This window comes from Cervus elaphus, chromosome 1, assembly GCF_910594005.1.
Source record: "Cervus elaphus chromosome 1, mCerEla1.1, whole genome shotgun sequence".
NCBI lineage: Eukaryota > Metazoa > Chordata > Mammalia > Artiodactyla > Cervidae > Cervus > Cervus elaphus.
Genome location: NC_057815.1, coordinates 68,371,292 through 68,387,619, shown reverse-complemented (window position 1 = coordinate 68,387,619; position 16,328 = coordinate 68,371,292). Strand labels below are relative to the sequence as shown.

Here is a 16,328-nt window from a genome sequence, read left to right as displayed (position 1 = left end):
CAACGACTGTGTAAACATTCATTCATTCAGTCACTCCTTTATTTATCCTTCTTTCAAGGCATGGCAGGCACTGCTCAAGGTGATTAGGATATACAGATCTTGCCTTTGGGGTACTTGATTCCACCTCCCCTCACTCAACCCTCCTCCTGGGAGCCTTCCCTGAGCACCGAAGCCTACCCCAGTGTCCCACAGCTCTCTGGCAACACTGAGGGGCTCCTGGAAGGAGGAGCCGGAACAGGATATCTGGGATCCTCGGCTCCTGCGCTGTACCTGGCTCAGAGAAGCCAGAAGGGGTGGGTAGAATGAACGGAAGGCAGAAGGCCGGCACTCAGGCCTGGCAGATTCTGCACCCCACCCCTCGCCTCTCCTGCAGTGCCAAAGGCCATTCACTGAGCACTGTCTGGGTGCTGGCCCTGAGGAATCAACCACAGGTCTTACCCTCTGCCCATTCCTGGTTGAGAAGTCCTCTCTAGGGACCATCAGCCTCACCCAGGCAGGTGGAGTCCCCTTGGGCAGGCTTAGCTCCCCTCAGCAGACCTCCTCTGAGGCTGGGGACACTAATGCCCAGACCTCATCCCTGTCCTTGGAGTGCTCCAGCTGAAGGGGGCACAGACGGTGACAGTACAGGTGACGGAGCAGGGGGTGCAGCAGGGAGCAGGGTGGCCGTGAGAGGAGGCCCCATCCCAGTCTGGGGCAATAACAGAAATGAGAAGAATTGAGCCAGATTTTAAGAAAAGGAGGTGATGTTGGGAGGTCGTGCCCAGGAGACAGGCCAATATGTGCAAAGCCCCAAGGAGAGTAACACACGGCTGCCACACTCGGGAGGGTGCACAGATAGTTTTCTGTGGCTTGAGGGTGGAGTTCCAGGGGAGAGGAGACTGAGGCGCAACCAGAGTGTTTGCAGAGACTGAAAAGGGCCTTGAATGCCAGACTCACACACCACTACCACACCTGAAACCTGAGGCTGCATCAGCCTCCACGTGCCTGCTCGGGAGTTGCTACAGGCCACGCCTTCCCCTGCCCCCCGCCCCGCCCCCATGTCTGCCAGCCCTCTTTATCTGCCCCCCACCCCCTGCACTCACCTCTTGCCTCCCTGTGGCCCAACAGAGATCAGTGATGGCATGGAGGTCTCCGATGAGCTCTCCGTATGTTCGGACAACAGTTATGACACGTATGCCAACAGCGCCACCGCCCCGGTGGCCCCTCGAGGGAGCGGCAGCCGTGCCAAGACCCTCACAGACCGGAGTGGGCGTTAGCTGAAGACCCATCTGTCCAGCTGCGCCTCGTGTGGAGACCAGAGAAGCCCACAGAGCTGGCAGAAGCATGCTTGGGGCGCTAACTCCACAGCCTCCTCACTGGCTCCGGTCCCTTGTTAGCCATGGCCTCTCTTGGAGAGGCTCCCCTCTAGCCTCTCAGATGCCCCTGCAGGCCTGGGGCTCATTTTTCTGGGAAGTTTGGGGCCTAAAGTCCAGGGTCCGGAGCCCAGGGCCCGGTCCACTCCCTGAGGCCCTCCTTTGCATCCTTACCTGGAAGCTTTGAGGGGTCGCTGGGCTGTGCCGTGCCCCCTGCAGCAGCAGAGGACGTGGAGCCTGCGTGTGCCCACGTGTGTCTGTTCTGTCCGTGCTGTGAGGAAACCACCTTCTCGGTGATTCTCCTGCCTCAAGGGGCTGGGCTGGGCCTCTGCCCCAGCACCTCCGCTCTTCCGTCAGTCTCAAAGCACAAGGAAGCTCGGCCCAGGAGGAACGCCTGCTCCAGTGGTGGGGACACTAGTCCTCCCCATCCAGCCTCCTGCTGACGTGGGCTATGTCCCCCAGGAGCCGCTGGAGATGGCAAGAGCAGGCTCAGGGCTGCTGGATCCACACCCAGGAGATCCACAGACTGACATGACCTCAGGTTCCCACGTCAGTGGCCAAGAGCAGGGGCCAGCTGGGACAAGTGTTCAGGCATGGCTGATGGTGGGCGTATGGCCAAGGAGGCCTGCAGTGGAGGGAGCCTGAGGGGCCTTGGCCAGGATGATTAAAGCTGCCATCTTGACACGTCTCATCTCTGAATTATCGGTGGGAGGGTGGGGACAGAGCCTGCAGGGTTTGGGATTCAGGTCCCATGACTGAGGAAGACCCATTCTCGGAAGTGAATGGGAGAGTGGCAGAGTGGTGGGCCCCTACCCTGCCTCACATGGCACTAGGGCTTCCTTAGGAGTCCTGGGCTCGGGGGGCCAGTGTCCGCATCCTGTGGTGGGGGAGACAGTCCTGGAGAGGTAAAGTGACCCTCCATGGCCACACAGCTTAGAACAGCAGAGCTAGAACCCCAGCCTGGCTGTGGGCCTTCCACAACCAGCTGGGAATGGTAAGGCAGATGGGGCGGGCTCCTGGGCCCACTGTAGGACTGGGCAGTGGGACGAGCAGTCACATGAAGGGTTTCTGAGCTCCTGGCCTATGGAGGAACAGGCCCTTAGTCAGGAGATGCCTCTCCCCGATGGCAGAGATCTGGCTTTGACTGAAGAGGCCCACTCCCATTCCTGGCACGGGGTTGGGGCGGGGGCACCTGGGCTGAAAACCACAATACAGCCCCTGGGACCACAGACATCCTTGTCTTTCAGTCCTTGGACCCCTGCTCTCTACCCTCCCTGGGAAGATGTCTGTAACTCCCATATTTGTCCTAAGAGTCTGCATGGTCTTGGGTGTGTCCTAAGGGGGAAGGGGGAGGCTGAACCCCAGTTCCAGCCTGCATTAATAAACATGGTGCTTCGTGGGAACCAAGGGGTGTGTCTCTTCTCCAAATGGGGGCCTTCTGAGTAGAATCCTTGGGGTCTGGAGGCTTCATTCAGAAAAAGAAAAGAAATCTCTCCCAACGCTGGAAACCAGACTGGGCCCCCACACTAAGCTCTAGGACTGTCCCTCTGGGAACTGTCCAGGGACTCTCCCTCCTTTCCCCTTTTCAAACATCTGCCAAGTGCTCCCTTCCTGGGGCAGAGGTCAGCTTCAGCTTCCCCTGGGCATGAGGAAGTGTGAGTGAAACCTGGACTGTCTGGGTCAGCAGTGGGGCACACTGCCCTACCCAAACGCCCCAATAACCTCCTCTCCAGTGTCCGGCAGGCCTCCCCAGGAGAGTGGAATCAATCTTTCCCGCCAGCCCCTCCCTGTCCAGCCAGTGCCCCTCGGTCCACTGGGCAGCATGTTCCAGGCTCCTGGCCACACTTGAGCAACTTGAGTCAACCTAGAGCCTTCAGGAGCAGGGAGAAAGGCCTGGGAGTGCTGAGTGGAACAGCCAGTCAGCACCCAACTCTCACCAGGGCCCTACACTGGACCCCTGCACCCCCCAATGCAGAGGCAGTCCAGCTGCCTCCCCTCACCCCAAACAACGGGAAGATGGAGGCCGTCGCCCCGCAAGGCAGGAGGCTGGGCCCTTCTCCACCCTCAGCTGAGCCCACAGCCTGTGCTCAACCCTGGCTCCTGTCCCCTGACCTGGGGGGTTACTGAGAAGCCCACCTTCCCAGTGCCCTCCTCGGAACCTCCCCCGTCTATGGAGGACAGCCTGACTGCCCTTCACAGGCAAACAGGAGACAGGGCCCCTCCCTTCCAGCCATCTCCACAGACCCACTCCTCTCTTGCTACCTTGGACCTTACTGAGTGAGGCCTGTCCAGGCTGAGCCTACCCTCCCCCTCTCCAGGGCCCTCTCCAGGGCCCTCTCTGGACCCTCTGTCTCCAGTATAATGGTGCCCGAATCTCTCACATCCTTTAACATAGAGCAACACGTACAATCTTTTCTTAGGGGGAAGCAGGATACACCATTCCCCAGAGCAGAGTCCCTGGAACAGACTCCCCCAGGCCTCAGGACACATGCTTGGCCACTGACCCCTCCCATTACAATTCCTTCCACTTAACTCAGCCAGCCTGAGCCTTGCTGGGGTGGGTTCCAACAGGATCCCAGGTTCACCCGCTCCACTCCACATGGCACATGGCTTTCAAAAACTCCTCTTGTTTTCACAGCACCCCGGTAAGACAAAGCAGGAACCACAACTAGACTACCAATCCTGCTGAAATGAAGAGCCGAGGCTAAGCGTTGGGCAGTAATCTGCCTGGAGCTGCACGTAGAATCCCGGCAGAGCCAGAGCCAGGTCCCAGGTGTCCTGACCCATCCAGGTTCTTGTCAAGGCAACCTCCCCCGAGTCTGCTGCCCTCTTCCATGAAGGCAAACCCCTCTCACCTGCCCCAAAGACACCAGGCCCAATGGCCCTTCATGGAGGCAGCAAATGATCAGACACCAACCCACAGCACCACCTCTCTCTGGCTCCAGGATGCCAGGCCAGCCCAAAGCCGCCTTGTTCTCTCCCCCACACCCACCACGCCTGCCTCACTGGACTCCAAAGGCGGGTACACTGTTGAGTGAAAGCCATCTCAGCTCATGCCATACCACAGACCCAGGGACCACATGCTGTCCACACACACAGTCCACGAGACACAGCCCCCTGTTGTATGCAGACAGACCCCTGTCACAGAGATGAACAATCACACAGAGATGCAAAGACAGGGACATGCAATGCGTATAACCAGATACACAAAGTCCCACAAGGACACATCTGCTGTAAAGCTGGAACACAGACACTGCGCAGTCACAGAGGCAGGAGGGAAACCTCGTCCTCCAGGCTGTGCAGTGACATTCTTAGTCACATCTGCCCCAATGCCACGCGGTCACCACATCCCCATGCACTCCCACACGCACATACAAGTACCCTGGAACACCTGCACGCACACACACCCCCTCACATCCATGGATCACTCAGGGGCACAACCAGCGCCAGATCACCCCCAGTCTGGGCACATGGATCCCAGAGTTGCACAGTCGATCCTACACCTACTCCCAGCTCCTCCCTTCTCTCCCTCCCAGGGCTGGTCCAAGAGCAGAACAAAAGCCCAGTGTCCCCTCCTCCCCTTCCCCCTTAGCTCTCCCCTCCCCCCCCCCCCCCCCACCGGCGTCCATCCCCTTTGTCCTCCTGCAGCTGAGCCTAAGCGGGAGTCCAGGCAGAGTGGCAGGGACATTGCGCCCAGGCTGCCAGGGCTGCAGGCAGCAGGACAAACCGCAGTGGTCAGTGCAGGAGCAGCAGCCGCGGAGTGCCCGGGAGAGGTCATGGCCAGGTGAGTGCCAGGTACAACTGGGGACTTAGGCAGCAGCACTGCCCTGGCTGTGTGGTGTCTACAAGTCTGAGGGTGTGTGTGTAGGTGTGGGTGTGAGTGTGAAAAAGAGGGTGACATGTCAACTTCTAGGGGCTGGGTACCTCAGTCTGTGTCAGGACCCTCAGTTTAAGGCGCCTAGACTCTTAGCTGGGATGAGAGAAAACTGAAGCCCTGCCTGGGGAATCCTACCTTTCATGTCCCAATGGGACATGTTCTTCAGCACCCCCGACAGGAAACCCCTAGGGTGGAAACTCAGTCCGAAGTGTCAGTGTGTTCTAAGTGCCGGGTGCCGTAAACAGTAGGTGAATGAATGAAAAAAACACTGCTGCACTTCCCCCAAGGGGGCTCCCTCCCTCTCCCCTTGTGCCAGGACAGTCTCTGCAGAGAGAATTCCCTCCTGACACTGATGAGATCTTGGATCTCAGCTCAGAGTGTGGCTACCTTCTCAGCCAGTGGAGAACAGAATGAGGGTAGCATGCTCCCATGACCCCTCCCGACTCCTTCTAGGGGTCCTGGGCTGCTCCTTGAGACATGCCCCCACTTTGGCAAGTGTGGCTGAGCCACTGGGCATGCAGAGTCTAGACCCAGGCGGGTTCAGGGCTCAGCCCCTCTACTTGGGCATAGTAGGTAACTTGCTGGGACCCTGCCCACCATGGAGCTCATTTCCTTTGATGCTAAGACAGGGTATCCACTACCAAGGATGGCCCAGGCATAAACAGTGAAAGCCAGACTGACTATTAAGGAAGATCTGACCCCCAGGGCAAAGCAGGCTCAGAGGAGGCACAGCAGCTGGGATCAGGAGAATGGAGGGAGAGGCAAGGAGCAGAGAGCAGACGTCAGCTCCCCTAGAGTAAGTTGCCACATAAAAGAGTGAGCCCCCTGTCCCCAGAGGTATGCAAGCAGAGGCTGCATGTTCATAATGGCCAAGCATAACCAATTTGTTACAGCCCTTCAGACTATAGAGCACTTTCACAGACACCCCTCCTTTGATCCTCACAGCAACCTCTGAAGGGCAGGTTCCATCTATGTGACTGTTTCCTCATGACAAACTTGGAAAAGGAGGAGTCTAAAGAAACTTAAGGTTTTTGAGGATCAAATGAAATTATGTACACAAAAGCAACTAACATATGTGATGTGCTCCCTTCCTCCTGGGTAAAAGCATGTAAGGAAACATTTATTGAGTTGGTACTATATACCTAGCACTTCTCATACATTCCATTTAACAGTCACCAGAAAAAAAAAAAAAAAAAAACAGTCACCAGGTCACAACCAGTGCACAAGGGAGGCATTATGACTCTGTTTCCGATGAGGAAACTAAAGGGGAGGTGTTGCACACAGCAAGTCAGTGGCAGAAGCAGAATCAGCACCTGGATTAGTCCTTAGAGCCAGTGTATCCACCACTCCCCACAGGGCTTCCTAGAGAACAGAAAACTTACTAGAAAGAGAGTCAACTTCCCTCTCAGGCTGGGCTCTTAGCCCATGTCTTCTTTCCCTCTGGGTCTTTGCACAGGATGGTCTCTCAGCTGGAGACTTCCTCCCTCCCACTCTCTTTCCTTCACCTGGCTAACTCTATCTATTCTTCTGTCTCCTCTCAAGGATACCTTCTCTGACTCCCCTCCAACTGGGTGCAGTGCCCCTTCTTAGCTCCCCTAATGCTCTGTATTTCCTCATGGGATCCCACCTCAATGGAAGCTCCAGGAGGGCAGGGACTGTCTTGTTCACTGCCTTTCACAGAAAAAAGCTCTCAATAAACACCAGCTTAATTTATTCACTCGACCTTGAACAGGCACTAATTGAGCACCTACCATGGGCCAGATCCTGTACTCTCGGGGGAAGGGCAGATATTAAATACAATAATCAGGGTGTGGTTAATGGGGTGCACCTACAGAGATCCCTAGGAGAGTAGATGGGATGAGGAGAGGGGGTTAGTGCCTACTCCCCCCAAACATACTGGATCTCTGTGGGGTCATCAGATTTCCTTGACCAAAGGCTAAGGCTACAGCTCCTGTCAGAGGGCTCTCAAACAGGTATTTTGTATAGTTTCCAATAACCTCCCCGCCCTCTGCCTTTAGACCTTGGAGAGGTAAAATCTCCCGGCTGTTGGTAGCCACGTGGCACTGCTTTATCCCTTGTAGGAGTCCCAGAGCACTGTCTATGCTTTTGTAAATCCTTCCTTTATTAGAGTCTTCTTAAATTACCCCAGTTAAAAGCATGCCATCTGTCTCCCGCTGAGACTGACAGGGAAAAGCTTAGCGAGCTTGAAGCACAGAAGAGCAATATGGCTGAAGTGGATAAGTGGGGGAGGAGATGGTACAGCTACGGGTCTAGCCCTTTGGGTAGGCAGGAACTAGCTCTTTGAGGCCATTTCGAATCTCGATGGGCGGATGGAAGGGAGTGCGGCTGCATGAATGGGGGAACACAGGTTAAGATCTTGTTCGCCTGCCTGAGTAGTGACCTAAAGAAGAAATGATGGAAGAGGGGCCTCTTGCCCTCTAGCCGGGCCCCAGCCAGGTGGATTTGCCGACACTGTCTGTGTTCTTTGCCCGGCAGGATGCTGAAGGGCCCGGTGTTGGAGGAGTCGGAGTGGGGCTCCGAGGCGCCATGCGCGGGGTCCTGCCACGCACAGCGTGTCCTGCAGACCCTGAACACGTACCGGCGGAGCGGCATCCTCACCGACGTGGTGCTGCGAGCCGGTGGCCGCGACTTCCCGTGCCACCGCGCGGCGCTTAGCGCGGGCAGTGCCTACTTCCGCAGCTTGTTCGCGGCCGGGCGGCCAGAGCGTGGCCTGGCCGTGGTACTCGTGGTGCCCGAGGCGCCAGGCCCGGCCGGGACAGCGGTGGCGACGGCCCTGGCCGTAGTGCTCGACTACGTGTACTGCGCGGGCGTGCGGTTGCGCGCCGAGGACGAGGCGGCCGCGGTGCTGGCGCTGGCTGAGCGGCTGGGCGTGGCGGGCCTGCGCGAGGCCTGCGCGCGCTTCCTCGAGGGTCGCCTGCGCGCCGCTAACAGCCTGGCGCTGCGCCGCGTGGCCGCCGCCTTCTCCCTCGCCTCTCTGGCTGAGCGCTGCGGCCGCGTGCTGCGCCAGGCGTTCGCCGAAGTGGCGCGCCACGCTGACTTCTTGGAGCTGACTCCTGACGAGGTGGCCGCGCTGCTGGCAGACCCCGCGCTGGGCGTGGCGCACGAGGAGGCCGTGTTCGAGGCGGCCATGCGCTGGGTGCGCCACGACGCGCCGGCTCGCCGCGGCCAGCTGCGGCGCCTGCTGGAGCACGTGCGACTGCCCCTGCTGGCGCCCGCCTACTTCCTGGAGAAGGTGGAGGCCGATGAGTTGCTGCAGACCTGCAGCGAGTGCCGCCCGCTGCTGCTAGAGGCCCGCGCCTGTTTCATCCTGGGCCGCGAGTCTGGCGCACTTCGAACCCGGCCGCGGAGGTATGCCTCCCGCCCCTTGCCTCCTGCCGTGCATTACTCCGGCATTCTTCAGCCGCTCGCACAGTCCTCTACCATCCTTTAATCCTATCACTTGATCATGCCTCTTGAGTGAGATTCAGTCATACATTCAACATACATTTCATAGGCTTGATTCTGGGTCCTTGAAAAATTCTCATGTACAAACTGTCTCGTGTACTCTCAGGAGTGATTTGGAGACACCCTTTAACCTCAGGGAGCGCGGTCTAGTAAAGGGTTAAAATAGTCTGGGCCTGGGGAAAAAACGAAAGAGGCATACTCCCACTCCTGGAACACCAGACCAAAGACTTTGGGTGGAGTAGTCAGGATGGTCTGTCGCTCTCACAGGAATAAGGGACAGTCTGTCTTACTCATCACTGTATCTCCAACAGTAAGCTCAGGGCCTGGAACAAGAGTACAAGATGTTCAATATTTGTCAAAGAAATTAGGTAGGAATTGGCTAAAGGGTTTGGAAATTCTGGTGGAGTCAGAAGTCTAAGGGGTGAGTGGGAGGGGAGAATGCTTTGCTAAAAGAATGTGTACCCTGATTCAATGGATTTTGTGACTAGAGGATGGGTTTAGGAGATGGTTATTGGAGGAAGGACACAGCAAAATTACTCCCCGATGGAGGTCAAGAGAATGGGCTTGAATTTTAGCTCTATTACTTTCAGCTATATAACCTTTGGAAAGCCAAAGTCGATTAAACAAGGTAACTTTTCTAAGTAAGGGTGAGGGTTTTGTAAGCATTCTTTTCCTGTAACTTAGAGATCAGCAACATGGGGTCAGGAGTAATGATTCTCTTCCCCTCCATAGCCAGAGGGGAGGTTGAAAGTGGCAGAGTACAACATGGGGAGGGTGGGGAGCAGAAGGGCAGCAGGACCATATAGTGCAGTCGATGAGAGGGTGAAAAGGCTGAAACTTGGGTGTCGCTTAACCACCATTGTGTTTGTCCCCATGCCAGATTCATGGACCTAGCTGAAATGATCGTGGTCATCGGTGGTTGTGACCGAAAGGGGCTCCTGAAGCTGCCCTTCGCCGACGCCTACCATCCAGACAGCCAGCGCTGGACCCCACTGCCCAGCTTGCCCGGCTATGCTCGCTCGGAGTTCGCAACGTGTACTCTCCGCAATAACATCTATGTTTCTGGTGAGGGCGGGGGCCATAAATGGAGTCCCACAGGATTGGCTCATCATTTCACGCCCTCTGTTTTTCCTCCAGCCAGGATATAGCAGATCCTTTTGATAACCTACAGTTATTGATACTGTAGAGGTGAGCTTCCCTCATAGCTCAGTCGGTAAAGAATCTGCCTGCAATGCAGGACACCTGGGTTCGATTCCTGGGTTGGGAAGACTCCCTGGAGAAGGAAATGGCAATCCACTCCAGTATTCTTGCCTGGAAAATCCCATGGACAGAGGAGACTGATGGGCTACAGTCCATGAGGCCGTGAGAGTTGGACACGACTTAGCGACTAAACCACCACCACCTTACTCTAGAGGTACTGCAGAGCCAGTCACTGGTGTGACTCCACCCTTTATTCAGCAATGTTTACCTCAATTCAGATTAGTATTAATCACTTCGCTTTATCTAGCCTACCATGTGCTGTGCATTATGCTAAGCAGCTTATATTAGTTAATTCCCACAACAACACAATTTTATAAGGAGTCAACAATTTCCCTGTTGTCATGACACAATGGCAAAGATCGATTTGATACCAATGGACTGTGCCCTCCCTAGAGATTTGGGCCCTAGAGATTCAGAGAATAAAACACAGTCCCTGCTCTCCTGGAGTGCCCTGGGGATAGGGGATAGCAAGAGAGCCTGGGGACAACAGCTGCTTCCCTCCCCCTAGGAGGCCATATCAACAGCCGTGACGTGTGGATGTTCAGCTCCCACCTGCACACCTGGATCAAGGTGGCCTCGCTGCACAGAGGCAGGTGGAGACACAAGATGGCGGTGGTGCAGGGGCAGGTAGGGACGCCTTGCAGCTGCTGCCCTGGGCCCACGGTAGAGATCTGTGGACTTCCTGGGGGAGGGCCCTCTCGGATCCTCTCTTTTTAAGAAGGGATCTAGGGCACCTGAAAGAAAAAGAACGTGCTCCAAGTTGCTTAATAATGGTAATGCTAATAAAAATAGTAATGACAGTACAGTCAGGTGGTCAAGGGTGTGGGCTCTGGGGTCAAAGAATCTAGGTTTGAATCTTGACTCTGCCACTTAAGACTAACCAAAAAAAAAAAAAAACCCTGCCAATTATCTTTGTAAGTTACACCCCAAATTCAGAAATGCAAATAAAATGGATCAGTTAAGTGAGGTGGTAAACCTTTAAGAAATTACTAGCTATTTTTATAGTATTTTTATAGTAGTTTTTATAGCTGTCCATAAGCCTAAACTTAGTACCAGTTATTTTGCAGATCTTATCCACATTCAGTGCCCATCCTAGAAACCAGTCCCCGTTAATAGAGGAAAATCTAAGGGAGGATCGGTAATGGCCGGGGCAAAGGCGGAGCCAGGAGCTGGGTGCTCCCTGGCTGGGACAGTCTCTCCGCATCCAGCCTGCGGCTCTGGGGCAGAGATGCAGACAGCCCTAACTCAAGGTGACCTCCTCATCCACAGCTGTTCGTAGTGGGCGGCTTCGATGGCCTGCGTCGACTGCGCAGCGTGGAACGCTATGATCCCTTCTCCAACACCTGGGCGTCCGCGGCCCCACTCCCCGAGGCAGTAAGCTCAGCCGCTGTGGCTCCCTGCGCCGGCCGGCTCTACGTGATCGGGGGCGCTGGGCAGGATGGAGTCAGCACCAACAAGGTGGGCCAGCAGAGGGCCGGGGAGGCCTGCTGTGTGCCAGGAGCAGAGCTACCTACCTCTTTCGTGTCCTTGTCCATTTTCTTGATTTCATCGACAGCATTGAGTCATCCTCCCCCTATTTCAGGCAAGGAAATGAATTCAGAAAAAGGACCCCAGGGTCACACAGTAGGTCTGGACCTGAATGTTAGGCCTGGTACCATATGGGTTTCAAAGATTTAAATAATTAAGTGAGAGCAATGACAGTTAAAATGCTCTTCTTCCATTTGAAAATTTTTAATACACTTATTATTGCAAATTTAGAAAACAGAAATAGAAACCATAATCTCATCAGTTAAGGATAACTACTGCTATTAATATTTGGTATATTGCCTTCTAGGCTTCCTCTGAATTAACTTTTCCTTTTCTGTTTCAGTTTTACATTCCACTAGTAAAATTTTATATCCTGCTTTTTCTTCGTCAAAGTATAAGTACTTCCTACATGCTTAGAAACTCTTCACAGCCATCATTTCAATGTCTGTGTAATAGTCTACTGGGTGGATGAATTATAGTCTATCAAATTTTCCATCTATCAAAAAATGTACAAATTTTGTACATTTAGGTTTTTTGTGAACAAAACATCGTGGCAGCTCCCTCCCTGCCCTGATGGCCTCTCAGGAATGCAGCCCTAAGATCTGACTTTCCAAAACTAGGACTCTCACATTATTTCAGTTCCACTCCCAGCACACCTTCCTGGCTAGGGAATGCCCTTTAGCACCTTCTTGTGCAGTGGTGTGGGCCAGGAGGCCTATGGACAGCTATAGGAATGGGGGCGGCCAGACACCCCCAGCTGGAACCTTGTCACGACCTCAGCGCACAGAAAGGAGAAAGAGGGTTGACAGTTTATGCAGCCAGGAATGCATCTCCATGGGGGACCTGCTCTGAGAACCCTCTACAGCACTAATGCAGACAGTACTTCTACCTCCTGGGCTACAGACCTCTTCCTGGACCTTGAAAGATGAAAAAGCTTTTGACAACAGGAGTCCAGGGAGAGGGGCTAGAATGTGGAACCAGGCAGAGCACACGTGAGGGGAGGGACCCAAGCTCAGAACTGGTGGACATAGGCAAATGTGCTGAATGAGTGCCCCCAACAGAGGGAAGTCAGAGGTGTGGGCAGCAGGGCAGTTAGCGGGGTGAGGCCTCACCGCTGCCACTCCTGCCCCTCAGGTGCAGTGCTTTGATTCCAAGGAGGACCGGTGGAGCCTGCGGTCACCAGCACCCTTCTCGCAGCGGTGCCTTGACGCTGTTTCCCTGGAGAACACCATCTATGTGGTTGGCGGCCTTATGAGCAAAATCTTCACCTACGACCCTGGCACAGATGTCTGGGGGGAGGCAGCTGTCCTCCCCAGCCCTGTGGTAAGTGGAGGCTCCTGGGTACAGCCCTGGCACTGGTTCCATTGAGGAGGGTAAAGACTCACTTCTAAGGATCTGGATCTCAGAGGTAATCAGTCTTGCGTCTGATTCCATGTTAGGTGGTTTTACATGTTCTCTAGTTTTGTCCTTACAATGATAATCAGCCTTGGGCTTCAAAGATAAAGAGACTGGCCTCAGAGAGGTTGAGGCCACCAGCAAGGCTACGTGAGGCAGAACCTGGAATCCCAGCCCCGAAGTGCTGTAGCTTTGGATGGGGAGCTTGGTCTCAATGACCCTGCAGTCTCTCCTGCTCTTTTAGGCCACCACCTGGTGGCTTACTGTGGGAGGAGGGAGGCAGAGAGGGGACTTGCTAAGTTCCCTTGCCTCATTGGTATCACAGAAGGGAGGTGCTAGGCCCTGGATGTTCCACCTCTGCATCCCTTGCCACCCCTCACTGTTCTGTTCCCTCTCCAAAGCTCCTAAGAGACTATCTAGGGATGTGGATGGATTGGTGGTCCTCGCCAGTTCTGATCTCCAGTAATTCTAGGAGCCTAAGATTTCTGGCTTCTCTGAGATCCAAAGATGGTGGTGGTGGTAATTACTGTTATTGGAGTGCTTCCTATATTCCAGGCACTATGTAAAATGCTTTATGTGCTTTATCTCATTAAGTTAAAGGAACGTTATGAAGAAGGTACTGTTATTCTTCTTACTTTGCAGGTGAGGAAACTGAGGCCCAGAGAGGTGAAATGACTTATCTAAGGTCATTCATTTAGTAAAGGTCAAGCCAGAGCTTGAAGTCAGGTCCATCCCAATTCCTACTTCTCTACCATCCAGACTGTCTGCTCATACTCTGTGGGTCAAGGTTTTGTTGTCCGGCCTAGCCAGATAGGGACAGAGGGAGCCCCCGGCTGGACCACATAGCTAATTGTCTTTCTGTCTGTCCACCCAGGAGAGCTGTGGCGTGACTGTGTGTGATGGGAAAGTCCACATCCTCGGCGGGCGGGATGATCACGGGGAAAGCACCGACAGGGTCTTCACCTTTGACCCCAGCAGTGGGCAGGTGGAGGCCCAGCCGTCCCTGCAGCGCTGCACGAGCTCCCATGGCTGCGTCACCATCGTGCAGAGCCGGGGCAGGTGACTTATACTTGAGGCAGGAGGTGGGAGGGGAGGGAGAGCTCAGGCTCACCACTGCTCCCCTTATGGCACCTCCATGTAAACAGCCTCTTAACTTACTGCCCCTTTTCTCGTAGAAATAAAACCTTCTTCAAAGGTCGAGTCTGTGTTCCAGCTCAAGCCTCCTTTGCCTGGAGAAGTAATGCCCAATATCTGCTCCCTGCTATGACTCTTTACAAAGCACTTCAGCACTTCATGTTACTTCATTTACCTTCGTAGTAACAGTGTGGACATTTTTAAGAATCATGAAATATTTCATGCATAAAAAGAAATATATTTTGTACAGTTTAAGAATTATAATAAAATAAACATCTCTGTTCCCACAACCTAGCTTAAGAAATAGATCATTAAAAATGCCTTTGTAGGTCCCCCTGTCTATTTCCCAATCCATCCCTTCCCATATTCCTCCCAGGAATAGTCACTATTCTTGTATTTCAAATTGTGCTGTGCTAGTCACTTCTGTCGTGTCCGACCCTTTGCGACCCTATGGACTGTAGCCCACCAGGCTCCTCTGTCCATGACAAGAATACTTGTCTCTCCAGACAAGAATACTGGAGTGGGTTGCCATGCCCTCCTCCAGGTGATCTTCCAGACCTAGGGATCGAACCTGCATCTTTTATGTCTCTTGCATAAGAGATGTGGGTTCTTTACCACTAGAGCCAACTGGGAAGCCCATATTTCAGATTATCAGCAGTCAAAAAAAACCAAAAACAAACTTTTAGTCAGTTAATACTCCCAAGGCCACATACTTAGTAGAAGTCAGAATATATAGCCCACAGGCTTCATGAAGCTTCTGAATATAAGAGGCACTTCTGGTCAGAATGGTTCTCCCTTTCTAAACCATCCTCTCCAATTTAACCACCTAGCCCTGGTGGCTCAGATGGTAAATAATCTGCCTGCAATGCAGGAGACCCAGGGTTCGATCCCTGGGTTGGGATGATTCCCTGGTGAAGGAAATGGCAACCCATTCCAGTACTCTTGCCTGGAGAATTCCATGGACAAAGGAGCCTGGCAGGCTACAATCCATGGGGTCGCGAAGGGTCAGACATGACTGAGCAACTAACACTTTCACTTTCAGTGATAGATAAAATTAAAAATCAGACAACTCAAAAGAGGCATAGGCTTATAAGTAAGCAAACATGTCTGAGGACCAGAAACAGAACTGTGAGACATAAGGCAGAAGCTCAAGCTTTTGGATTCAAACTCTGGGATAAAGGTGTTAAAAACAGATTCCAAACCCAGGCTCACTGCTATAAGCCTGGGCCAAGGCGGGGTTCCTCCACTCATAAAAGAAGCTCAAACAAAACAAAGACAGTTGTAGAACCCTGAGCAAACTTGGGGTCAAGGCTCACAGCAAACTGGAAGCCCAGGGTAGTGGGCACCAGTGCCACAGGCCTCTGAGACACCAGTGAGTCCAGCTCTGCATCTGGACATGCCACAGCCCCAGCATAAACAGGGGGCACAAGCTCTTGATGCCATTGTAGACAGCTGGGTTGGCTGGGGCTCTGGGGCAGCAACATAAAACTGCCGGGTCGGGAGGGGTGAGCCCAGTGGAGGAGAAAGAGGGAACAAAGGGTGGACGCCACAGATTCTGAGGCAAGGCCCAGCAGAGCTGGCAGGCCCCATCTGGGGCTCCTCTTATTTGCACTCAGATTGCCTTTTGAAGAGCCATCATCTGCTCTTCCATCCCCTTCAGTACAGGGCAGCCCCATGCTGTTCTCCATCTTCCAAAGCCCTAGGGCCCTGTCTGCATGATCTCTCCAGCTGGGCCTGGCCCATCACACCCAGCACAAAGGCCTGGGTCCCAGCTGAGCTCCTACCCTCCGATTATCCCAGATTAGGGACCCTGTGACCATCTGGACATGCTGATAATGCAGGGGGGAGGGCAGTGGGATAGAGGCCCAGCTTCAGAGCCTGCCTCCTCCCACCCAGTGGAAAACACCAGGACAAGGCAAAGAAGGTGCTGTATTGCCCACCCAGGTAAAAGCCAGAGCAGAAAAGGTAGGAGCAAATCCAGGGCAAGCTTTCCTGAGCCGTGGGCATCTTCCCCAGGCTGAACACTTCTGTGTAGCCAGGCAGACTGCCCAGTTTCCCCCATGACGGCCATTTGTGTCCCAGTGCTTGCTCATGCCAAGTGCCAATGCCCTTTCCTGCTGTCCAGAAGGGTGTCAGGCCTGGGCAGACCTAACACCCTCCACCCCAGAGCTGACCACTCCCTGCCTCTACCCTTAGCATCAGCCCTCCTATCAGCTGACATTTGGCCAGGCCTCTGTGTGTCACACTCATAGGCTGCCTCTTGAGGCAAGAGGTCAGTTTCACATCACTGTGTCCTCCAGTGCCTGGAACAAAAGCCT

General features: G+C 54.1%; 2 protein-coding genes across 7 annotated transcripts in view; both read left to right on the top strand.

Moving 5' to 3' along the window:
- GDPD5 (glycerophosphodiester phosphodiesterase domain containing 5) overlaps positions 1 to 2,755 on the top strand; it is an 86,515-nt gene extending 83,760 nt beyond the window's left edge. For all 4 annotated transcript variants that reach the window (XM_043907451.1, XM_043907469.1, XM_043907441.1 and 1 more), the window contains one exon: positions 1,108 to 2,755. In XM_043907451.1, coding sequence (XP_043763386.1) covers positions 1,108 to 1,256 — 149 coding nt within the window. In that variant the 3' untranslated portion in view covers positions 1,257 to 2,755. The remainder of the gene's footprint in view (positions 1 to 1,107) is intronic.
- Positions 2,756 to 5,114: 2,359 nt separating this feature from the next.
- KLHL35 (kelch like family member 35) lies at positions 5,115 to 14,668 on the top strand. Of its 3 annotated transcripts, none has more exons than XM_043907418.1 (8): positions 5,115 to 5,136; positions 7,726 to 8,598; positions 9,575 to 9,759; positions 10,463 to 10,581; positions 11,224 to 11,328; positions 12,616 to 12,804; positions 13,751 to 13,935; positions 14,052 to 14,668. In XM_043907418.1, the coding sequence occupies exons 1-8, from the start codon at positions 5,129 to 5,131 to the stop codon at positions 14,191 to 14,193; spliced, it is 1,806 nt and encodes a 601-aa protein (XP_043763353.1). In that variant the 5' UTR covers positions 5,115 to 5,128; the 3' UTR covers positions 14,194 to 14,668. The 3 variants fall into 3 exon arrangements, with proteins under 3 accessions (XP_043763353.1, XP_043763345.1, XP_043763363.1); XM_043907410.1 differs by having other exon boundaries at positions 11,224 to 11,412; XM_043907428.1 differs by having other exon boundaries at positions 11,224 to 11,412; positions 13,751 to 14,119.
- The last annotated feature ends 1,660 nt before the right edge of the window (positions 14,669 to 16,328 follow it).